Source organism: Microcaecilia unicolor, chromosome 4 (genome assembly GCF_901765095.1).
Source record: "Microcaecilia unicolor chromosome 4, aMicUni1.1, whole genome shotgun sequence".
Taxonomy (NCBI): Eukaryota; Metazoa; Chordata; class Amphibia; order Gymnophiona; family Siphonopidae; genus Microcaecilia; species Microcaecilia unicolor.
The window spans coordinates 139,404,353-139,430,345 of NC_044034.1; the positions used below are offsets into that span (position 1 = coordinate 139,404,353).

Genomic DNA, 25,993 nt, shown 5'->3' on the forward strand with positions numbered 1-25,993 from the left:
AACCGCTTTGAATGTAGATGCAAAAACCTCAAAAAGGCGGTATATCAAGTCCCATTTCCCTTTCCCTAATTTACCAAACTCCAAGGTCTGTTTGATAATGAGATTTTTAATTCATAATTTCTTCAAATCCCACCCTTTGCCCAAAGCCTGCGTTTTGTAGCTTACGCAAAACATCTCACACTTTGTGACAACTCAATTTTAACTGATGAGAGAGCAAACCAATTAACTGTATGAGAAATGGATTGAAACCAACAACTCCCAGCTTCAGAGTCATCTTTATAATGGACAATAAAAGCTGAATGTCATTTGCAACATGCAAAATGCACCCTTAATATAAAACTCAAAAAAGATAGAAAAATCAAGGGGATAATGTTGAATCTTGTGAGAATGGAGACGTGGCCTAATGATTAGTTCAGTGAGCTGAGATCCTGGGGAACTGGATTTGATTCCCACTGCAGCGCCTTGTGACCTTGGTCACTTAACCTTCCATTGCCCCAGGCACAAAAAAACACTTTAAGTAGTAGTAATAGCAGCGGCACTCCACATTGGGCATTCTCTAAGAAGTAGATTTATCAATAATCCCAACCTGGCAGATCTGTTTCAAGAGAAAGGAACAAGCCAATTAATTACCATCTTATTGACTCCCATGAACTTGTTTCTCCAATGCAAGATGATTAATACAATCAAGTGGAGCCAAAATGTCCAAATACCATATAGTATCTTCATGTCAAAATAGAAACCATCAAGAACCGAGAGAAGGATACTTGCTGTGCTATGAACATTTTGAAAACCAGGTTGACATAATATATTATCCTATTTTTATAAATTCAAGAAGTTGCCCAGGCACTGCATATTCAGTCACTATCCAAAAAAGGAATGTCTTTATTGTCTTGTTAGCCCAGGCTGATGGGATATGTTACCTTACTAGAAGATGGAGGCAGAGACTTTGTTTTTTTTCGGTGCCATCACAGTATAAAGAGTGGTGCATCCCTAGAACTTAGCAATATTCTCTGTCTCCAGCAGGTGCTTGCAGTTTGCACTGGTGTAGCATTGATTCTTTTTGTCTAGGCAGAACTCCCAGGGTGCAATTTGTGGACTGTTAGCCCCAAGATTGAATCCCCCAGGCCTCTGAATCTCTTGGGGATGGTCCGCTGATCTTTTTACCTGATCATTTTTTTTGGCTCAGTGATTACAATACTCATATCACACAGTCATTACCCAAAAACACCTGCATACAGCAGCGAATTTCAGTTAGAGGGGCCTCCTTCAAAGTCAGAAATTCTATCATGGCATGTTGCTTAATCGTACCAAGTGCTGACTGCAGACTTCCATTTCATAACAATTAGCAAAAACAGCACTCTTCACACAAATTTCTTGCCAACTGAGGTGAAGGAAGAGATTTCAAAGAACAGTAAACATTTGTAGTGCACCAGTTAGCCATCTGTTGATAATTATGGAGGTGGAGGCATTACTTTCATTTGAGAATGGTTTTAAAAAGTAGGAGTTCTAACAATAGATCTGTTTGCATTGGAGATGAGAAGAAGCTTCTAGAAGAATGAGCAGGTGTAAACTGGTGTCAGACACAGTGGTGATTTTCTGCAAAGTTGCTAACCTGAAAACTTTTGGTCATTGGCATGGAACCATTTTGAACTTTCTTCCTTTTTATGCAGTTTTTCACAGGGATGGTCAGAAAGCTAAAGATCTGTAAGCCTAAGATCATGATCGAAATGATAGAAGACACAGTTACTAAACATGGCTTAATGGGTCTGAGCCAACATAGATTTAGCAGAGGGAAATCTTACTTTACCAATCTGTTACACTGTTTGAAAGGGTGGTAAAGATGGATGCGAGTGAGCCAGTTAATATTATGTATCTGGATTTTGAGAAGGCATTTGATAAAGCTCTTCATGAGAGACTTCTGAGGAAATTAAAAAGTCATGGGATGGGAGCAATGATTTCTTGTAGATTGATAGCTGGTTGAAAAAAAAGAAACAGGGTAAGGCTTAATGGTTAATTTTCTCAGTGGTGAAAATTGAATGGTGGTGTACCCCATGGATCTGTACTGGAACCAGCATGTTATAGCATACTTATAAATCATCTGGAAAAGAAAATGATGCAAGGTTACAATTTTTTATCATACGCAAATTTATCAAGTTGCTCATTGTGAGGAATTGCAGGGTGACATTACAAACTGGGACCAAGGGCATCTATTGCTGTACATCACCTTGGCTGAATTTCTTCAGAAAGGTAGTAAATAAATCATAATAAATAAATGGCAGATGAAATTTAATGTAGACACAGTCAAAGTGAAGCATATAAGGAAAAATACATTTAAAGTATATGTACACAATGCTGTATAGGCATCACCCATGGAAAAAGGATCTTGGTTTATTGTAGACAATACAATAAAATGCTTGTCTCAGTGTGCCAAATAGAATGATAGTATATACTTTTATAAGTACATAACTGTTGCCATACTGGGACAGACTGAAGATCATCAGCCCAGTATCCTGTTTCAGCAGTGGCCAATCCAGGTCACAGTACCTGGCAAGATCCCAGAACAGTACAATACATTTTATGCTGCTTATCCCAGAAATAAGCAGTGAATTTTCCCAAGTCCATTTTCTGTTAGGAAGCTATCCACACCACATTCTCTGGCAATGAATTCTAGAGTTTAATTACACATTGAGTGAAGAAATATTTTCTCAGATTCATTTTAAATTTACTACTTTGTAACTTTATTGTGTGCCCCCTAGTCCTAGTATTTTTGGAAAGAGTAAACAAGTGATTCACAACTACCTGTTCTACTTCACTCAGTATTTTATATACCTCTATCATATATCCCTTCAGCTGTCTTTAGAGCCCAAGCCGTTTTGCCTTCCTCAAAGGGAAGTTGTCCCATCCCCTTTATCATTTTCATCGCCCTTCTCTGTACCTTTTCAAATTCCACTAAATCTTTTTTGAGATGCAGTGACCAGAAATTGCACACAGTATTCAAGGTGCAGTCGCACCATGGAGTGATACAAAGGCATTATAACATGTTCGTTTTATTTTCTATTCCATTCCTATAATACATAACATTCTATTTGCCTTTCTTGCTGCTGCACAGTGTGCAGAGGGTTTCAAAGTATCGTCAACGATGACTCCTAGATATTTTCTCTTGTCGGTTACTCCTAACATGGAACTTTGCTTCACATAGCTATAATTCGTGTTCCTCTTTCCCACATGCATCACTTGCAGTTGTCACATAAACATCATCAGGCATTTGGATTCCCAGTCTTGTAAGGTCGTCTTGCAATTTTTCACCAATCGTGGCGATTTAAGAACATTGAATAACTTTTATTTTATTTGTTACATTTGATCCCACATTTCCCACCTATTTGCAGGCTCAGTGTGGCTTACATAGTACCGTAAAGGCGTTTGCCAATTCCGGTATGAACAATACAGTAATGTGGGTAGAATAAGCGTTCGTGTGTACAGACACATTAGGGAATCCTAGAGAGGAAGAGTTATTATATGTCCATTATATGACTCATAAGGAGAGTATTTGCGGCTCCCTATAGATGAAATACTTCAAGACGTGTACATATCCATTTGGTCAACTCCTAATTCAGTTAGACCAACTAAACGATAATTCAAATAATAAATATTGAGTGTAGGAAGTTTTAGGACATGGCAAGCAACAATTGTCTCATGTTTCTTTTGATAGTGAAATCTGCAATGAGGAAGAACAAAACATCCTAAAGACCGTATGCCTTATTCTCCAAACAAGGACCTTAAATCTATAGACTTAATTGGTAAAAGAATGTACCAAAATTCCATGCTCGCTGCTCATATTGCAGTGCATAATTATCACTAGTTATTCCCATATCTAGATCATTTATAAATATGGTAAAAAGCAGCAGTCCCAACACAGACCCCTGTGGAACCCCACTATCTACCCTTCTCCATTGAGAGTACTGACCATTTAACCCTACGCTCTGTTTTCTATCCTTTAACCAGTTCTACTACATTTCTTTGAAGGGGTGAGTGAATATGTGGATAAAGAAGAACCGGTCAATATTGTGTATCTGGGTTTCAAAAGGCATTTGACAAAGTACCTCATGAAAAACTCCTGAGGAAATTAGGATGTCATGGATAGGAGGTGATGTCCTATTGTGGATTAAAGCTGGTCAAATAAATATAGAAAACAGAGAGTAGGGTTAATGGTCAGTAGAGAAGGGTAGACAGTGGGATTCCCGGGTTATGGTTTATGTAGTTTACTATATCACCTGAATGGACTGCAAAGCTAGATTGGTTTACAGTGCATAAAACAAAGTCATGAAAAATAGAAAAGGACTACAATTTTTACAGGATAGCAAAAAATCTCATACACAGAGGATAACAAAACTCATACACACATAAAGCAATAGACTATAATCATCTTCCTAGCAATCATACAGTATAAAAAGTTAGCGCGCCTAAAGCACGGATTAGTAAACAGGGCCCAAAATAAAATAAATGTTGTCATACCAGGACAGAAAAAAGATCCATCAAGCTCAGTATCAGGTAGGGTTAAACTCCAGAGGGAAAGATCTTCACACACTGGTGAATAAGGCATTAAACGCTTGACCAAAAAGCCAGGTGTTTAATTCCGATTTGAATTCTTTTAAAGAGGAGATACCATGAAGACCTAGTGACAAGTTGTTCAAAGAAAATAGGGCCAGGAAATAAAAGGCTGAATGTCTTGTACTCTCCAATTGTGCCTGTTTTTGGCCTGGGAGAACTAACCGGTAATCATTTAATAGATCTAATGCACAGGGTGGGGTATAAGGAATTGTTAACACTGCCAAATAATCTAGTGCTTTGAAGGCAAGAAGTAGAATCTTATTATTCTCTGTCCTATCATTAACCAGTGGTATTGTTTTAACATGATCCGTTTTCTTTGCATGACATAATTAAATAGTCACATTTTTAACTGTGTGTAGTTTTTTCAGTAAGTCTGGGAGTGACCAGCATAAACTATGTTACAGTAGTCAAGCTTCTTAATAAGAAGAGAAAGAATAAGTCCACGGAAGACATGAGCTTCAAAGAGATGGTGAACAGAATGCAACTGAAAGAGGACAAAGAAACAGGCCTTGTACAGTTGTGAAATTTGTGGGGAAAAATAAAGTTTTGAGTCTAATATGACTCCAAGATATATGAAAGAGTCCACAGGTGTGATAGCATTCCCAAGTAGAGAGATTGTGCATGCTGGTTGATGTTGGTGACCTGTAATCCAGTATGCCACTGTCTTATCTTTAGTTAATACTATTCCATGGTTGAATAACCATTCTGCAGTACTGTCTAGGCAGTCTTGAAGAAGACCTAGAGATGATGACAAGGGATCAGTTGGGTAGAGTAATAAAGTATCATCCGCGTAGAAGTATGCGGATATGCCTTTTTCTTTAATAAGGGCTGTCAGTGGACTCAGGAAAAGTTAAAGAGAAGGGGGGACAGTATAGATCTTTGAGGAACCCTACAGTGAAGTGGGTAATTGTCTGAGGAGCCCAAGTGAGAACAAAGGATCAATTAGATAAAAAAAAGATGAACAACCGATGCTGGGACTGCTACTTTTTAACATATTAATCTAGAGATGGGAATAACTAGTGAGGTAACTAGATTTGCTGATGACACAAAGTTGTTAAATTGCAACAGGATTGTGAAAAATTGCAAGAGGTCCTTACAAGACTGGGCATCCAGATGGCAGATGATATTTAATGTGAGCAAATGCAAAGTGATGCATGTGGGAAAGAGGAAACCAAACTATAGCTATGTGATGCAAGGTCCGCATTAGGGAGTCACTGCCCAGAAAAAGAATTTAGGTGTCATCGTCAATGATACGTTGAAACCTTCTGTTCAGTGTGCAGCAACTAAGAAAGCAAATACATGTTAGGAATTATTAGGAAGGAGTGGAAAACAAAAATGAGGATGTTATAATGCCCTTTGTATCGCTCCATGGTGTGACCACACCTCAAATACTGTGTGCAATTCTGGTCACTGCATCTCAAAAAAGATACAGTGGAATTAGAAAAGGTACAGAGAAGGGCAACAAGAATGATAAAGGGATGGCATTACTTCCCTATGAGGAAGGCTAAAGAGGCTAGGGCTCTTCATTTTGGAGAAGAGTCAACTGAGGGGAGATATGATAGAGGTCTATAAAATAATGAGTGGAGTGGAACGGGTAGACGTGAATTGTTAGTTTACTCTTCCAAATAGTACTGGGACTAGTGGGCACGCAATGAAGCTACAAAGTAGTAAATTTAAGACGAATTGGAGAAAATATTTCTTCACGTCGATGTGTAATTAAATCTGGAATTGTTGCCAGAGAATGTGGTAAAAGCAGTAACTTAGGGTTTAAAAAGAAAGGTTTGGATAACTTCCTAAAAGAAAAATCCATAAGCCATTATTATGATGGACTTGGGAAAAATCCACTTCTTATTTCTAGGAGAAGCAGCATAAAATATATTTTACTGTTTTTAGGATTTATGCCAGGTACTTGTAACCTAGATTGTCCACCGTGGAAACAGGATACTGAGCTTGATGAATCTTTTGTCTGTCCAGGTATAACAACATTAATTTTCTTTGGGCCCTGTTTACTAAGCCATGCTTTAGGCATGCTAACGTTTTAGCGCGTGCTAAAAATTAGAGTGCGCTAATGCTAGAGACACCCATATATTCCTATGTGTGTCTCTAGCATTAAAAAGTTAATGTGCCTATAGCATGACTTAGTAAACAGGGCCCTTTATGTTTTATGTCCCAAGCTAATGGGAAAGTAGGGGATATCATTACTGTCACTCTTACCCTCAAAAATTCTGTCTTGGTGGCTAATCCACAGCAATTTGGCCAAGGAACATCCATTCCAAATTCCTCTGCCTCACAGGACACGGATGACAGCTGCATCCAACCTAACCTAACAACAATTGCAACACAATACTCATTTGAACTCATTACTGCTACCGAAGTCCAATTTCTTGTTCCACACCTTTCTTGTTATTTTGTGTGGGTTGGATGTCTGTCAAATTTATTTTGACTCCTCCAGTACCTCTTATTAGTTGGATAGTTTTGTTTTTAATTCTCTTTCAGTTCTAGGCTTGTCTACCATTGAATATGGGGCAAATCGTTCTGACTCCTATCCTAAGGTGCAAGGTCTTGTTCTTTCATCTACTGCTAATTTTAGGCTACTGCAGATATTCTATTCCTTACAAAACTTTTTGAAACACTCGTAAGCAAACAATTAGCTCGATAAGTGGATAAATTCTCTTGTTTACATCCTTTACAGTTTGGGGTTCCAACCCCAGCATAGCACTTTTACTGCTTACCTTAGCCACTGAGATTAAAGGTTACTTCATCTTGGGTGAAGAGATTATAGTGCTCCAGTTTGATAACTCAGCTGCCATTTGATTCAGTGGGATCATTTGTTGCTATTGGATAGCTGAGTGAATTTTGGCTGTCTGGGCCTGTATTAAACTGGTTTATAGAATTTCTATTTCAGAGAACATATGGAGTTCAGAAAATTGGGATACTTTCTCGTAGCTGGCAGCTGAAGTGCGGAGTGCCCCAGGGCTCTTCCCTGTCTCCCGATGCTGCTTAATCTTCTATGAGTTTGCTTGGCTCAATTAAATTGCTTCCAGGATAATGTCTTTTCTCGTATGCTGATGATATTTTTATGTTCTAGTAGGTGCTACTGTTAATGGCACATTTAATAGAATATTGATCAATATTAATATATAATTTGCAATAACACAGTTTAGTAGGTACAACACAATGGATATTTAGCATATCCCATATATATATTAACAACAAAAAAAAGAAAAGAAACTTCAGAGCTCCCCAGGTAAAGGAAAACCTTTGTGAGAAAAACTCACCCTGAAATGGAAGATCTTATCATCAGTTTCCCCTAGAAAAAAGGGGAGCCATAAACTCCAAATTTGGAGAAAAAATTAATTCCCCCTCCCCCCCCCCAAAAAAAAAACCAGGGAACATAACTAGTATGAAAACTTGAAATACGTAGAGCTCAAAAAAAGATTATGCACATCATGTGTCACTTATCTTTAAGATCTCTCCCTTGAGCACTTCATTCCTCTTCAAGTGCAATTAAAGAATCAGTACAAAGTACTCCCAATCACTGAGTAGCCATATACCCAACAGGGAAAGGATACAGTCTATAAAGAACCCCGACGAGGGCCTCCCCGCTGCATCGGGAAGATGAACTCTCATTAATAAGCTTCAAAGTTGGGTTGCTGATAATTTGCTAAAAGTAAATAATACCAAAATTAAGATCTTATGGTTTAGAAATCCTAATATTCAGGTTCCAACAGTAGTCATTTTACCATCAGGAATATCCTTACCTGTTGAGGAATGTTGAAGGGTTTTAGGTATCATCTTAGATTCTTCAATTACTTTTGAACTTCGTCACCCAACTTTGGAAAAAGACTTTCTTTCGAATGAGAAAACTCCGGCTAGTTAGATCGTATTTTCACAAACATCACTTTGCTTACCTAGTTGAAATATTGATATAACCTCATTTAGACTTTTGTAGTTCCCTATATATTGCACAAATGTGAAAAAATTGCAATTAATCCAAAACACGGCAGTCTGTTGCATTTTTCAAATCACTAAGGGGTTCTTTTATGTAGGCCGCTGGCATTTTAGTGAGTGTTAAAAATAGGCGTGCGCTACATGCTAAAGGACGCCAATGTATTCCTATGGGCGCCTTAGTGTTTAGCGCGGTGCCTGTTTTTAACACGTGCTAAAAACGCCAGCGTGCCTATGTAAAAGACCCCTGAAGTTTGAAAGTGTTACTAAACACTTACATGATTTGCATTGGCGTCTGTTAAAAGCACATGTTGTTTTCAACAAACCTGTATTGTGTTTCTTATTTTACAATATAGCGCCCCAGAAACAAGTAGTTTGTTACTTTTTCAGTCATCTTACTGTTGGTTTCACTGACTTCCAAGACCAATTGTTATTAAGATACCCTCCTGTTGGGGATATCATTACAAGTATATTCTTAATTCCATGTTTTAATTTTAGGCTATTAATGTTTGGAATGCAATACCTAGTTCTAGTAGGATGATTTCAGACTATATGTTTTTCATAAGAGATTGAAAACATTTTATTTCATTCATTTAGTATTTATATAATCTCACCTGTTTTACTGGTTTTTGGTTTTCCCTATTATTTTATAAGTCGCTTAGGACCTATTTAGAGGTTGAGTGACTAAATAAGTCCTAGATTAGATTCAGTTCAAACAATCAGTTGTGATATACTGTATCATCAAGCCAGGAAGCATGGGTTCACGCTTTCTGTGCCAGGAAGGGGTCGGAATGTGGTGCTGAGCTATCTTGCATGGCATGGTACTGACTGCTACTTATATGGTAGGGAAGAACAATTGTCTGGCAGACATTCTAAGTCCAAATCATGCAACTAACAAGTGTTACTGAACATGGGCATAGCCAGAAGATCTTCCAAGAGTGGGGCACTCCCTTGGTGGACCTCTCCACCACTCGCTGAATCACAAGTCCCCCAGTACTGTTCGCAGACTAGGATCATACAGCAGACTAGCCGTGAATGCCTTCCTCTTCAGTTGGGGAAAGGGCTTTCTGTACATGTATCCTCCCAACACCTTTCATAACAAAAACTCTCCTGAAACTTGGGCAAGATAGGGGAGCTGTGATCCTCCTTGCCCTTTACTGTCCAAGGCATATACAGTTTCCCCTTGCTTCTGGAACTAGCTTGCATCCAATCCTTGAGTTTCCAGCCCTTATGACTTAGATTTTGAAAGACTAGTTGTCGGTTTCCTTACACCTGTCTGAGGGTGTCTCCAGGGTTTTTACTTGCTTCTAGGAGAGATTCTTCTAGAAGGTCATATGAACTTTTAGGAGTAGGTTTGCCCTCTGGTGTAAGGGCAAGGCCATTTATCTTTTCTCCTGTTCTAGAAAAAAAAACTGGTTGATTGTCTTCTACACCTCTCTGAATCTGGTCTAAAGCCCACTCTGCAGACAGAGACTTTTTGGCCGGTCCTGGTTGTAAACGTACATCCCAAAGCAGTCTAGTATTTGTAGTCCATGATTCTATCCATATAAATCAGTGCTGCAGGTTCCATAATGCACCAGTATGAGGTTTGGCAGAAATTCAGAACTGGCCAAAAGTCTCCTCATAGAATGGGTAACTTGTCAGCTCTGACTCTGTAAGGATCCACCTCAGTGCAATTGGAGCTTATAACCATGTAGAAGGTAAGCCCATCTTGCTCAGTCTTTAGCTGTTTGCTTCATGATGGGACTACTGTTGCTCAAATCTCCCATCAAGCCCTCCACATTGTCATGGGATCTCAGTGTTGCTGTCACCCAGCTGATGAAAGCTTCCTTCAAGTCATATGACACTTGCCACCTGAAGTATCTGTCCTGGAAGATGCTGTTTTGGTGATGTTCACCTTCAGGCTGCAGAGTAAGTGAGCTCCAAGTTCAAGTAGCTGATCCAACTTCCACAACATTTCACCACAGAGTAGTTCTGCATACACATCCACAGTTGCTTCCCAAGGCAGCGTGGAGTTCCATCCTACCCAGTCAACCGTCCCGCCAACATTTTTCCCATGGCTGCATTAGTAGCCCACCTGAGATCAGACTCCATAGTCCATATATTTACATCTCACTACTTCCTAGAATAAGATTCATGTTGTGACAGCTAGTTTGGTCAGACTGTCCTTCAGAATTTCAAATCCAACTCTACCCCACTAGGCCCTTTTGTTTCTGTTCGAGGCTGCCAAAAAAAACAAAAAAGTAAATAAAACTTGTTGCTTGTTCCAATTATTTATTAAGACTTGCTTGTTGCAAGCCTTAGTACATAAGTACATAAGTATTGCCATACTGGGAAAGGCCAAAGGTCCATCAAGCCCAGCATCCTGTTTCCAACAGTGGCCAATCAAGATCACAAATACCTGGCAAGATCCCAAAAAGTACAAAACATTTATACTGCTTATCCCAGAAATAGTGGATTTTCCCCAAGTCCATTTAATAATGGTCTATGGACTTTTCCTTTAGGAAGCCGTCCAAACCTTTTTTAAACTGCGCTAAGCTAACCACCTTTACCACATTCTCTGGCAACGAATTCCAGAGTTTAATTACACGTTGAGTCGACAGAAGACATTTTCTCCAATTCGTTTTAAATTACTACATTGTAGCTTCATCGCATGCCCCCTAGTCCTAGTATTTTTGGAAAGCGTAACAGACGCTTCACATCTACCCATTCAACTCCACTCATTATTTTATAGAAATCTATTATATCTCCCCTCAGCCGCCTTTTCTCCAAGCTGAAGAGCCCTAGCCGCTTTAGCCTTTCCTCATAGGGAAGTCCCATCCCCTTCTCTTTCCCTTTATTATTTCAGACAGCCTGGTAGTTAAGGATTTCCATCAGTGTGGTGATTTCATCCTACTTGCCCTTGAAGAAAGTGAAGTTGCTCACCTGTAGCAGATGTGTTTTGAGAACAGGGGGATGACTGTCCACACTGGCCTACCCACATCCCCCTTGGAGTGTATTCTGTCAGCTATAGTATTAGATTAGTTTGTATTCTGTCAGCTATAGTTTTGTTTTATTTGTACCCCGTGCTTTCCCACTCATGGCAGGCTCAATGCGGCTTACATGGGGCAATGGAGGGTTAAGTGACTTGCCCAGAGTCACAAGGAGCTGCCTGTGCCTGAAGTGGGAATTGAACTCAGTTCCTCAGTTCCCCAGGACCAAAGTCCACCACCCTAACCACTAGGCCACTCCTGCACTATAGTATTAGATTAGTTTGATCCACACGACAGTAGTGAGAGGGTGCAAGCATGCACAGTGTGCTGCCCTCAAAAGCTTCTCTAAGATGCTGGAGAGCAGTTTCCTGCCTCAAGTTCCATTGGATGACATCTCCCATCAATGTGGATATTCATCCTGCTGTCCTTGGAGAACATCTGCTACGGATGAGTAATTCACTTGCCTGTCACATGTCATCATGGAATTTTAATTCCATCTTAATTAGAATCAGAATGATGAGGATAAGTATAGAGAAGGTTCAAATGCTGGAATATTCATATTCAAGAATAAGAGAGAAAGCAATGGAAAATTGTTTGCATTGTAAGTACGATGAAAGTGATTTGAAAAACCATTTTGTTAGTGTGTCTTCTTAAAGTAAACATTTTGCACAACTTTTTGTTCACAATTTTCAAACACCTAAGGGCTTATTGAGTTTTTTTGTTTGTTTTGTTTTTTTAATTCATTAAACTGATGCTGTATGTGGTATTTATTGGGATTTGTTAACCACCTTTAAGAAGGTATTGTGTTCTCTAAAGAGAAGGGTCTTGTAATTTTAAAATATTTACAAAGTAAAAAGCAAGCAAAAGGGCAAAAGTAGAAAGATTAATTACAGAATCATTTTTTCTTCTCATTTTATGGGTTTAATTTCAACAGTAGGGCTCTCCCAGGCACCCAATGACTTGATACCTTCAGGCCTCTGCTACATTTAGTCCGAAATCCACTTTCTCCTGATTCTCCTCATATATTTATCTCTTCATTTCACCACCTTTGGTTAGGCATAGCCAGCTATGCAGAGAGGCCGCTGTCTTTGCTGCTCCTTGCAGCCTCCTGAGCCCTCTAGTTCTCCTTTCAGCACAGTGCCAGTGCTAGGAAAACTTAACACCATTAACCCCACTGGAGGGCCTTAAATAGTTCCTTCCAAATGTTAAGTACCCTTTTACTAAAGTTCATTAAATGGTTAATATGAGAATTAGCATTCACTGGTGATTATCACATGGCCACACTAACACTTAACAAAACGGTTTGACCTAGTGCTGTTAATTTCTGCAGTACCTGCATAGTGTGCAATGGGGTGGGGACCGCACCTTGCAGTTAACACACAGTAAAAGGGCAATTCTGTAATTAGGTGCCTGATTTTAGGTGCTCAAAAAAGTTGCACTTAAATTTGTTATAACTGTAAGCACTGTTTTATAAGGTACATATAAATGCAAGATGATCTTACATATGGGCAGAGCATGGGAATGACATGTGCTGGGCCCTCAGATATTCACACGACCTACAGAATACATCGTTATTCATGACTGCTGCATTTAGGTGCCCGCAGTTATACCAGGTCTGTGTTGGTGCAATTGCGGGTGCCTAAATGTAAGGCACACTAATACTGGGTTATGCTATTATTCTGTATCAGAATCTAGGCATCCAGATGCTGTTATAGACTAAGCTCTCGGCTCACAGCATCGGGTCACATACTGTGATGCCCACTTGTAGAATTGTCACCTAAATGTATTATCTCTGCATCAACTGTATGGGAAAGTGCTGTACACAACCATCAGTTAATTCAGAGGTAGTTAATTTTTGTGACTCATATAATGTAACTGCAAATTTTAGTAAAAGGGTCCCTTAATTAGGGAACTACCACCACACTAATAAACATATGGGCACATTCTACCTTATATGCACATAATTACTTAGCACAAATTGCAAATCTCCTGATGGCTCATACAGAGAGAACTCTGGATGCCCAATAATAACATTGATCATACCTTCATTTTTTTTATTATTATTATTATTTTGTATTTATAGTCACAAAGGTATATGCTTGGATGCATGGAGTCCATAGTTTTTTTAATGGGACGGATTCAGAAAGTATTTTTTTCAATGAAAACGTGTAGCCTAAAGAGACTGTATTTAGAATCTTTGTATAAAAATATATTTTTTAGAATGTATATAGAGTAGTACAATTCAGCAAGAGGTTTTTGGATACCATTCAAAGAAGATAGCACTTCAGTAATTAATAAACATCTCACTGCATATGAAATGGCAAATTTTGAGAATGTAATAGTTATTGCATTGATGTATGAAAAGAAGATTACTGTACATAAAAAAGAAGAAAAATAGAGAAACAGAACAGACTTCTCTTTTTAAGTATTTGGATTCTTAAAACCCATCATTTTGTTTTCTTTTTACCTGCAGATAAAAGCTAAAAATTATGATAAAGTAGAGAAGGTAAGTTGTCAGCTTCTGAATCATCGCATAATTGTAACCTGAAAAAGGTTTTAATGGGATAGAGTTTAATATAATTGTATTTTCTCACTTCTTGGGTGATTGAACAATTTACAAGTGAGAGAACTACCCAGAGCTAGATTTTAAGGGTGGGCAATAAATTGAAGATGTAGGTAAATAAAGCCACATGCTAGGTATGAGAATCTCCACAATGGAATAGAGGAGTAAACCTTAAGTAGCTGATCAGTAATAAAAGTTGCACCTAATAGCTACTGTCTTCTTTTTATGGCATCTATGAATGGTATGTTCATTAGTACCAATGCTATTCTGCTTTGCTTTGATGCTACACAAAAACAGCGGGAAAACCCTTCGTATGTAGAATAAACCAAAGACAAAAGTAGGGGAAACTGACAGACTTTCCAAACTTCAGCAAATGGATAGCACCAAAAGTTTGGTTTGAAAACACAACATTTCATTGGAACTTGGCCAGTGTAAAGTTCACAAGGGTATAAGGATAAAACATCTCATCAACAGGAGAAACTTATACAAAGCACTGTAGAGACAATGGACTCGACGACACTGATCTGTATTTTGGTAATCAATGCCTGCCTTAGGAGTCACAGATACTAAAATCGCTGTAGTGCCAGATTAATGTTTTACATATCTTTCCAAGGATACGCTATACATTAATCTGGCACTATGGCGATTTTAGTATCTCAATGACTCCTAAGGCAGGCATTGATTGGTGAAACACAGATCAGTGTTGAGGCCATTGTCTCTACAGTGCCTTGTATAAATTTCTCCTGTTCGTGAGATTTTCTATCCCTGTGAACTTTACATTGACCAAGTTCCAATAAACTGTTGTGTTTTCGAACCAGACTCTTGGTGTTTTCCATTTGCTGAAGTCTGGAAGGTCTGTCCGCTTCCCCTACTTTTGTTTTTGGTTTGTTTTGATGCTAACCTTCACAGCTCCTTTATGGCTGCTCTCTACTGTTAACTTATTTACATTGTCACAATTCAGTCTTGTTGATGAGTACATGATTTTTAAGTCAAATTATTTTTTCTTGCTACCATGATCATTTTTAATATTTTGTCACTACCAACAGTTGTTTCAGAAATGTCTTATGAAGGTTTTACACATAGACTTATGGAAATGTTACCTTGCCTATGTACGAGAAACCAAAGGAAAACTACCAAGTTACAAGTAAGTTACCTAATTGTATTTATTTTAAATGTGTTTACATTGGTGAAATTATACTTACCAAACACTGAACCTGACGGTTTTTCTGCTTCTGTTTAGACAGGATCTTAATGCTTCTCTACCATTTTCAGTGTAACAGTGCCTCTTAATTGGCCAACAAATGACAGCTTCCACCGTGTTCCAAAGTATTATTTAATTAATAGAAATAAAACAAAAAAAAGGAAGAAAAAGACAATACCTTTTTTTTTATTAGACCAATTTAATATAATTTCTAACTAGCTTTCAAAGTCAGAACCTTTTGCTTATACTGCACTGACTTGAGGAAAATGGTTCTAGCCTATGAAAAATAGTAAAAATGTATGTTGCTCCAATTAAAAAATGAATCATTCTGTTCCTTGTTTATTTTATGTCTATATATTATCCTTAATGTGGACTTTATCCAAAGTATTCTTTGTCACTATGCTTCAGTGGGAAACATTCAAGTAACTGATTGGACAAGCTTTTTCTACATTCTGTAAACCCTCTCTTTCTTGGAGGTATGATCAATAATGAATGTCACACTACCACTATTACAGATGTTCTCAATGTTCACATTTTTCAGGTTTCTTAGTGAAATAAATGTAGCTATTGAAATTGTATCTATTTACACTGTACTGTCAAATAAGACCATAAAAATTAAGGGGATTTTTGTTTCAATTTATTTTATTATTAATAATTTTATATTATCTAATGAATGTTTGTTGTCAGCTCTAGTGGTTGATCTTTCCCTTAAGAGAGATTCTTCCTAAGGATCATGAAACACACAATAGTCTGGCTTTGCTTTGCTGTCATAAATCCAAGAGTGTAACTGCCTCCCAAATGATAGATGTTCTCTCTAACATGAGCAAAAAAATCATCACTGGATATGATCATTCTTAGGTGTTTTTCTTGTTACATAGACATCAGTGCTCAGCCTCCAATATGTACTGCTCACTTCAACTGCTGCATCCAGAAGTGTACAATTCTTGATTTTTAGTGTTGGAGCTTAACTATCCTCAAGTGTTCTTAAATCTCTATTTATTCAGACTTGATATACCGCAAGATAGATCCAAACAGGCAACTAAGCGGTTAACAGAAAAAACTTACTCATAGTACAGAGCAGATGAAGCTGCTAGCCAAAGCAAGAGGGAAGGCTGAGGGAGGCCCTAGGAGGAAGGGGCTCAAAGGCCAGGGAGAAAAAGTGTGTCTTAAGAAGGACTTTAAATGAAAGAAGAGAGGGAGATAGACTGGAGGAGGGGGAAGACAATGCCAAAGCAGCTTAAAAGCAGTGTCGCGAGAGATTGTCATGTGAAGACATAGTTTGCTGTCTATCCCTTAGCCAGTTTCTAATCCAGTCCCACTCTTAGTTCATGCTGTTATTTTATGAGCCTTTTATGTGAAATAGTGTCTGACATTTTGCTGAAATCCAAGTCTAATTGTATGAAAGAAATCTACCAGATTCAAATGACAGGATCTCCCTCAAGTAAAACTGATCCTGCAAACTGCTGAATTTAAAATACTTTACTATTTTTTCCTTCACAAGAGTCAGATAAGTGTTTAAGGTGATGGACTTGAAATACATTTGAGTCTTTGTGCAGGTTTGAATCTTGCTGACTACAGGGCTGGTCATTCGTCTGGGGAGTAGCTAAGTAGTGTAATGGTAAGAGCACTAGGTTCACAACCAGGGAAATCTGGCTCAAATTCTGCTACCTTGGGCAAGTCATTAACCCTTCATTGCCTCAGTTACAAACTTTGGGGTATATTTACTAAGGGGTGTTAGCGTTTTTAACGTGGCTGTAAATTTAAGGCGTGTTAAACACTAACGCGTCTATACGTTTCTATGGGCGCATTAGCGTTTAACGTGTGCACACCATTTACATGTGTTAATAATGCTAACGCGCCCATAGTGCCACTTAGTAAACCTAGCCCTTAGGGCCCTGTTTACTAGGGTGCGCTAAACGATAGTGCCCTTAGCACAGCTTAGTAAACAGGGCCCTTAGATTGTAAGACCTCTGGGGAGAGGGAAAAAAACTTAGTGTACCTGAAAGTAACTTACCTTGAGTTATTACTGAAAAGGTATGAAGTTAAATCCAAATAAATAGAATCAAAATCTTAGAGTTGAGGCATAACCTAATGGTTAGAGCACCAGGTTGAGAACCAGAGGAGCCTGGTTCTAATCCCACTGTGGCTCCTTGTGACCTTGAGCAGGTCACTTAACTCTCCACTGGCTCAGGTACAAACTTAGGGCTCCTTTTACAAAATGATTTTACTAATTAGCCTGCGCTGAATGCGAAGAAGCCCTTGGAAATTGAATTGGCTTCTTCGCATTCAGTGCATGCTAATCAGTAGCACCGCTTTGTAAAATGAACCCTTAAATTGTGAGCTCACTAGGGACAGGGAAAATACTTACCTGAATGTAACCTGCCTTGGAAAAAGGCCTAAGCTAAATACTTAAATTGAATTAAATGTATTTTCCACTACCATAGTCAGATTAAAAGAATAGTAAAAAAATGTTTGAAATTACAGGCTAGTTAAAGAGGAGGTGAGATCTTACTATTCTCTAGTTCTGCAGAGACACTTCTGTTTCCAAAGCTGAACAGATTCTAGTTACTCATAAACACACATAGGTAAATAGCATGGTCTCTGGCCCACTACCATATACATCCTTTCCAACAATCATCCCCATTTTTGTTCATTACCAAACAGAAATATTTAACATTTCTGCTTTCTATTTGAACCACTCCACACATTTCTCTTTATCTCCTGTAGTCTTACAATCCTATCTTCCTTTTTTCACATATTTTAAAAAAGTATTTTCACTTCACTTTAACTTTTCAGGAAGTGAAAATAGGGGTAAAGGAAGGTGATAAGACATTTTTCAGGTACATGTATTATTGTAATACATGTAGACTTTGAATTTGTGTCTATTTTTGAAATTATTATGCATAGATGTTTGTGATGATATTTGTACTGTACTGAAATATGCTGTTTGTGTTGCTCTGGCCACAAGAGGGCACAGTTTGCCATATGATATGTGTTGTTTTCTGAGCTGCTTGGCATTGACGTCACAGCTGCTGGTTATAGTGAAATACTGGATTGTCTGCCTATATGAAAGGAACTCCTGCACTCTCAGAATAGTACTGTGGGTGGGTAGGGGTGAGAGAACAGTGTTAGGCTTGGGTTGAGCAAGGGACAAACAAGGTAGACTGGGTTGGGGTGGAATGCTGGGGTCTGTCTGGGGGTGGGGGAGGGCAGGAGTGTGTGTGCTGAGCATTCCTCATTCTCACATTTCTTCCATTGAATTTCAGTGGGTGTCAGTTTATAGTCGGTGAAAAAATAGTTTCTTATTTCAAAGTAATACAAGTTCTATCATTACAAAGGCTAAGGTTGATCAAGTTCACATTTCCCACTAAGATCATTCACTTACATAGTAGCATAGTAAATGATGGCAGATAAAGACCTGAACGGTCCAGCCAAGCTGACCAACAAGACACATACCATGTAAAATGAGTTTACACAGTGCACACTATAAAGACTGGTACATTGGGTATACTTTTGCAGAAATATTAAGGAATTTCAACAAACATTGCTTGAAAATGTACACATGCCTTGGATTAATCTGCTAAACTGTTTTTTATTAATCATTTACTCTAGAGAAAAAATGGCTCAAGCATATGACTTTGCTTTAGATAAAATCGGCATGGAAATTATGTCCTACCAGGTAAGGGTTGATGTACAACATTTCATATATGCATTATGTGATGATTCTCCTTCCTATGTGCTTGAATGTATAATAGCCTTGATAGTTTGTTTTGATCTAACTAGCTGGTTAGCTGTTTGTGTGCTTATTTTATGTAGTTTCTTGGATTTTTGTTGAATGTGTGACCTGCTATAAACATGTATAAGCATGAATTAGCAATAAGTGTGTTTAGATATATTGTATTTATAGATGTTTTGAGTAATAACTTGTCAGTCTTCTGTTTTATGCTTCATATATGTACCCTGATAGTCACACCATTTTCTTGAGGACTCAGATGAAACAAGGATTTCTGTCTGCATCTAACTTTCTCAGTCAACAAATATAAAATAATCATGACTGTGTAACAGTATTTTTTCTTTAATTTTGCAGATATGGGTGGATTACATAAACTTTCTGAAAGGAGTGTAAGTTTAAAGAATTTCTTAATTGCTAGTTATATTTTGTCATAAACTGAAAAATGCAGTGTTGGTAACTGCTGTTGAGATCAATTCCTAGCCCATCAGAGTACTACATTAATTTGACTATTTTATTTTTCTGAACACAATGTGAATAACATTCTCCAAACAGCACTTTTGTAGCTTACACTCTTTATAACTCTGTTTCTCTTACTGGATGGCCAGACCCTAAAATTAGCAGCACCATTCTTCCTAACTAAAAGGACATACAAAATCAAGAACATGTAGGTTTTTCTCTATTTGATGTACCATGCAAAATATTATAACTGTGGAAGTGGTATGCAAGATAATCCCCCCCTCCCCCAACAATTACCGTGTATGGCATTACAATTTGAAATAATAATAAAAGATTTTTCTAGTCCACATTATCTACAAATTCTAAGCTCATACTAAGTGGCCTATTCACTTTCTTTACTATTCTAGAGAAGCTGTGGGATCTTACGCAGAGAACCAGCGAATAACAGCAGTTCGAAGAGTATATCAGCGAGGATGTGTAAACCCTATGATCAACATTGAACAATTATGGAGAGACTATAACAAATATGAAGAGGTAAAGGAAGGATGATGATTTTTATTTTTATTTCTGTTTCACTGATTAGCATATTTTCCCTAAATGGTAAATTCATAATATTCACCTTTCCATTTTTTTTCCTTCGCATCTTCAGTTCTCTTTCCTTAAGAAATTTCTGTTAAATTAAATTATATTTTCCTTATACTATGGTGGAAACTAATAATTGATTTGTTGTACTAATATAGGACAAAGAAGGTGGAACAATATTTGGTTATGTTAGACGTTGACAATAATGTAATGTTCTGTTGAATTCATGGATAATACAAATTGATGAAACACACAGAGGAAGAAAATGAAACACACTATCCCTGTGTAAGATAAATACTGTTTTATTATGTTATTACAAGATAATTGAGGAACAGAAAAATACTTGTATTAGTTTTATAATGTCTACAAGATGTGGATGTGTTGATTTCTTTCATAATAAAAAACAGTTGAAACATAAATTATATTTTCCATAATACTGAACTTGTAAAATATTTGGAGTGGAGAGTTGAAGTTGAAAATTGTACTCACTGGAGATGGGACTAAAGAATGGTGGATGCTGTCCCTTTTCACATGAGTGGTAGTAGAGAAGAGATGGGAAACTGCAGTTTTGGTAAATTTATGCAGATTCTACAGAAGAAAAGCATAGTGAAAATCCTGAATCGGCGCAAAGGCGGGCCGGGGGGGGAAGCTCCTGGTATTAGATGATATATAGAAAACTATGTATAATAATAATATTTGTATACAGAAGACCAATTCAGCCGTCCTCTCCTCTTTCAGCATTTCAGTTTGGGCAAGAATTATTCTTAATTGGGAGGGGGGGAATGATATCTCTTAGCAGTCAACGAGCTGTCTCTTTAGGCTGCCATTCTCCTTGGGAATGTCACTTCTGCTGAGAATCACTAATTTGGTGTCCTTAGTAGAAAGAAATCCAAACAAATCAACATGGCAGTTGTTGATGATGGGCCATATGGGTTCAGCAGTACATGTACCAATAAACTGTAGATATCCCTTCTCAGTATGTGTAGGTAATATAACTATCACCATTAAACAAGAAAATGTTTATATAAAGGAGGAAAAAGCCTCAACAGATTCCCTTTATTTTTATCATGCATTTTTGACAACACAACTTACTCACTCTTTACTTTCCTCTGAGCTTCATTTATTAACTTTTCTATCTTACTGTCAGATTTGTTTTGAATCTGTTCACTCAATAGCGTCTTGGGATCTACACTCTGGAACAATATGTCACTTGAAGTGTGACTTGAACCATCATACCAAAAATTTAAATCTAAACTAAAAAGTTACTTTAAAAAGATCATCTGATAACCTAATTTTGCTTAAGAGTTTTTTATGTTATCTGGATCTGGAAATATATGTTAGAAACGAAGTTTACTTTTTTATTTAACTTTTTCTTTAAACATTTAAAGCTGCCTAGATTTGTAGATAGGAGGGATATAAGAAATTATAAAATAAAATATTGTAAACCACTAAGATGGTATATCAAATGAAGAATAAACTTGGATCTTTTTGCCATGCTTTACAACAGGAAAGTCTTTCAGTTCTGCTCCAGTATAGGAATACACTGCAAACTAGCCTCAGATTCCTTCTTCCTAGATTGAGGAGAGGGACTTCTGCATGTATATCCTCTCATACCTCTCATAGCGAGAACTCTCCTGAAACTCAAACGAGACCAGGGAACCATGATTCTCATAATCTGCTAACCAAGGCATATCTGGTTCCCTCTTCTTCTGAAACTTTCTGTAAGTCCTATTAGACTGGAGCTTTCTCCAACAGTGATCATGCAAGCATGGGGAATGATGGTGCATCCTAGCATAGCGTTGAGAAGGTAACTTTGATTTCCATGAACCTGCCAGACGGTGTGTCAGAAGTACTTTAGATGCAGGTAAGATTCCACTAGGGGGTCATATAGTTTTAAATGGAAGAGATTTGCTGTCTGGTGTGATGGAAAGGCCCTAGATCCTTTTTCTGTCCCATACTACAACTGCTTGAATACTTTCTATATCTGTTGGTAAGGTTTAAGAACCAACTCTGAGTACACTTTAGTTTACACATATCATCTTCATGTAGAAGATAAAACCATCTCTGTGAAGCCTTTATTTCTTCACTGTATGTGGGCCTGCTTCTACTGAAGTCTCCCATCAAACATCCCACTTAACCCAGCTGATGAAAGCTGTTTTCAAGCCACTGTCATCTGAAGTTCCTAACCTAGAAGTTCTTGTTTTTTTTTTGTGGCAGTCACTTAGCTCACAGAATTAATAAGCTTCAGGTTCTAGTAACTGATCCACCTTAGACAAAATTTTACAACAGAGTGGTTCTCTGAGCTCATCCAAAGTTCCTTTCAGAGGTAGTGTCAGAGTTCCATCCTAACCAATCAGTTGCCCTGCCAATATTGTTTCCTAGGCCTTGCACCCATAAAGGTGAAAGTGCACTGCACGCTCTAGATTGCAAGAGAACCTTGGCTTTCTTTCTGAAGCAGACTAAAGCCCTTAGGAAGTCCATCTAGCTTTATATTTTTGTCGTTGACAGGAGCTGCCATCGGCTAACACACACTTTCTAATTATCTAGCAGACTGCATTTCCTTTTTTGAAGCCCTGGCAAATTTGACTCAAGAGGGTCATATCACAGCTTATAATGTTTGAGCTATGGTGGCATTTAGTAGCCCACTTGAAGTCAGTCTGCATAGAAGAGTTTGCAGAGCTGTAACATGGACATCTGTTCACGGGTTCACATTTCACTACTGCTTGCAACAGGACTGCTGGTGCAACAGTAGGTTTGGCCAAGTGTTCTCCATGGACAGCATTATTCAAGTCCTCACATACCCTCCCATCTCCCTGTGGAGTTGTATTTTATTATAAGCTTTAAAAATTGACCGAAGTGGTCCTGTATGACAGAGGCGGGCAGAAATGTGTGCACATGCGCAGTTAGCTTACTCAAAGCATTTAGAACTCTAAACTGGATTAGTGTTTCCCACTGTGACATCACCCAAGTTGATAGTATCCTACTATCCACGGAGAACACCTGATATAGGTAAGTAACTAGGTTTTCTTTATGCTTGCATTAAGAAACCATGTGCTGAGTGTCAGCACATAGCTCTAACATAGAGGGGTTAGAAGTTATTCTCCACTATATATATATATATATATATATATATATATATATATATATAAAACACCCTTCCCCCCCCTCGGCTCTTAGAGATTCAAATGTGTATTTCATTTTCTTTGTTAAAAATTCTACTTTGAACCATAGTAACTAACTATATAGCTTTCTTAGGGTTTGTACTGTACAGTGGCACCTGGTGACTTAAAACGTAATGTTTACTACTGGTTGCTATATGTACAGGTTCCAGAGGAGATCCGGGAAATTATAGACCGGTGAGTCTGACGTCGGTGCCGGGCAAGATGGTGGAGGCTATTATTAAGAATAAAATTGCAGAGCATATACAAAAACATGGACTGATGAGACAAAGTCAGCACGGATTTAGTGAAGGGAAGTCTTGCCTCACCAATCTAATGCATTTTTTTGAGGGGGTAAGCAAACATGTGGACAATGGGGAGCCGGTTGATATTGTATATCTGGATTTTCAGAAGGCGTTTGACAAAGTGCCGCACGAAAGACTCCTGAAGAAATTGCAGAGTCATGGAATCGGAGGTAGGGTATTATTATGGATTAAGAACTGGTTGAAAGATAGGAAGCAGAGAGTAGGATTGCGTGGCCAGTATTCTCAGTGGAGGAGGGTAGTTAGTGGGGTCCCGCAGGGGTCTGTGCTGGGTCCGTTGCTTTTTAATGTATTTATAAATGACCTAGAGATGGGAATAACTAGTGAGGTAATTAAATTCGCCGATGACACAAAATTATTCAGGGTCGTCAAGTTGCAGGAGGAATGTGAACGATTACAGGAGGACCTTGCGAGACTGGGAGAATGGGCGTGCAAGTGGCAGATGAAGTTCAATGTTGACAAGTGCAAAGTGATGCATGTGGGTAAGAGGAACCCGAATTATAGCTACGTCTTGCAAGGTTCCGCGTTAGGAGTTACGGATCAAGAAAGGGATCTGGGTGTCGTCGTCGATGATACGCTGAAACCTTCTGCTCAGTGTGCTGCTGCGGCTAGGAAAGCGAATAGAATGTTGGGTGTTATTAAGAAGGGTATGGAGTCCAGGTGTGCGGATGTTATAATGCCGTTGTATCGCTCCATGGTGCGACCGCACCTGGAGTATTGTGTTCAGTACTGGTCTCCGTATCTCAAAAAAGATATAGTAGAATTGGAAAAGGTACAGCGAAGGGCGACGAAAATGATAGTGGGGATGGGACGACTTTCCTATGAAGAGAGGCTGAGAAGGCTAGGGCTTTTCAGCTTGGAGAAGAGACGGCTGAGGGGAGATATGATAGAAGTGTATAAAATAATGAGTGGAATGGATCGGGTGGATGTGAAGCGACTGTTCACGCTATCCAAAAATACTAGGACTAGAGGGCATGAGTTGAAGCTACAGTGTGGTAAATTTAAAACGAATCGGAGACAATTTTTCTTCACCCAACGTGTAATTAGACTCTGGAATTCATTGCCGGAGAACGTGGTACGGGCGGTTAGCTTGACGGAGTTTAAAAAAGGGTTAGATAGATTCCTAAAGGACAAGTCCATAGACCGCTATTAAATGGACTGGAAAAATTCCTCATTTTTAGGTATAACTTGTCTGGAATGTTTTTACGTTTGGGGAGCGTGCCAGGTGCCCTTGACCTGGATTGGCCACTGTCGGTGACAGGATGCTGGGCTAGATGGACCTTTGGTCTTTCCCAGTATGGCACTACTTATGTACTTATGTACTTATGTACAGCATCCTAGTGGTAGACAAGCACAGCAATGAGCCATGTTCCTCAAGCTTCCTCTTTTTCTTTTTCTGGAACAGATCATTTCCAATTTTTTAAGAATTTTGAATTAAACTTACCATATTTGTGGACTTTTCTCACAACATGTTTGTAATATATTAGTCTGTAATGATATAATTACTCTAACTTATGTAATTAGAATGTGCATGGTATAATCAGTTGCTGTCTAGTTTTGCTTGCATAGGTCCGTAATTTTAAAATATATTGTTTTATTAAATATTAAAGTATTTGTGAATGAGTATATTGTGAATAGCTTTTTTTTTTCCTTCACTTTCTACAGGGCATTAATATTCATCTTGCTAAGAAAATGATTGAAGATCGCAGTAGAGACTATATGAATGCTAGACGCGTAGCCAAGGTAGTAATTTCAGCTCATATACACCATTTCTTGACTTTTAACATCTTTTGCCATAGCTGCCTGAACTTTTTTTTTTTCATTCTTTATTTATAAACTTTTCAATTACATACCCAAAGATATACTTTGTCAAGAAATACGTTAGAATTCCAAGGAAACATAACATTATCCTTATGGTTAATTCCATAAGAAAAACAAAATTATGCTCTTGTACTTAGTCCTCAAAATGGGAGGCTGATTTACACAAACCTTATATAGAGGATAAAGGATAAATTTAAAGAAAATTAATTCAAAAAGTAAAGCGTTGAGGCCGTTACATCTTATATATATCAAAGTCATACGTTAGGATACCTATGGTGGTTTTGGAACCCTTGCATTTAAAAAAGATCTAAGTTGTATCGGATCAAAGAAATGGAATGTCTTATTATCAAAAAATATCACGCATTTGCAGGGAAATCTTAATTGAAGCTGCCTGAACTTTTAACTGTTGCCCTTTGGTGTATAAGTAATGCCAGAGTAAATTGTTATAGATGACTAGTTTTATGTGTCCATTAAAAATGTATCTTTCTGGTAGCCTAAAGAGAATATGAAAAACTAAATCATCCCCCCCCCCCCCCCAAAAAAAAAAAATCCATTAATAACTTCAAACCAGGTAATGCTTAGCCTTATTAAGGTGTACTGGTTTAGTAACACTGAGGGGCATTTTCGA

At 38.1% G+C, this 25,993-nt stretch overlaps 1 protein-coding gene across 1 annotated transcript in view; it reads left to right on the forward strand.

Annotated features, from left to right (window-relative positions):
* CSTF3 (cleavage stimulation factor subunit 3) overlaps positions 1-25,993 on the forward strand; it is a 208,140-nt gene that overhangs the window by 134,172 nt on the left and 47,975 nt on the right. Inside the window, exons 4-9 of the mRNA XM_030200638.1 lie at positions 14,002-14,034; positions 15,138-15,235; positions 18,905-18,971; positions 19,380-19,414; positions 19,889-20,015; positions 25,210-25,287. Coding sequence (XP_030056498.1) covers positions 14,002-14,034; positions 15,138-15,235; positions 18,905-18,971; positions 19,380-19,414; positions 19,889-20,015; positions 25,210-25,287 — 438 coding nt within the window. The remainder of the gene's footprint in view (positions 1-14,001; positions 14,035-15,137; positions 15,236-18,904; positions 18,972-19,379; positions 19,415-19,888; positions 20,016-25,209; positions 25,288-25,993) is intronic.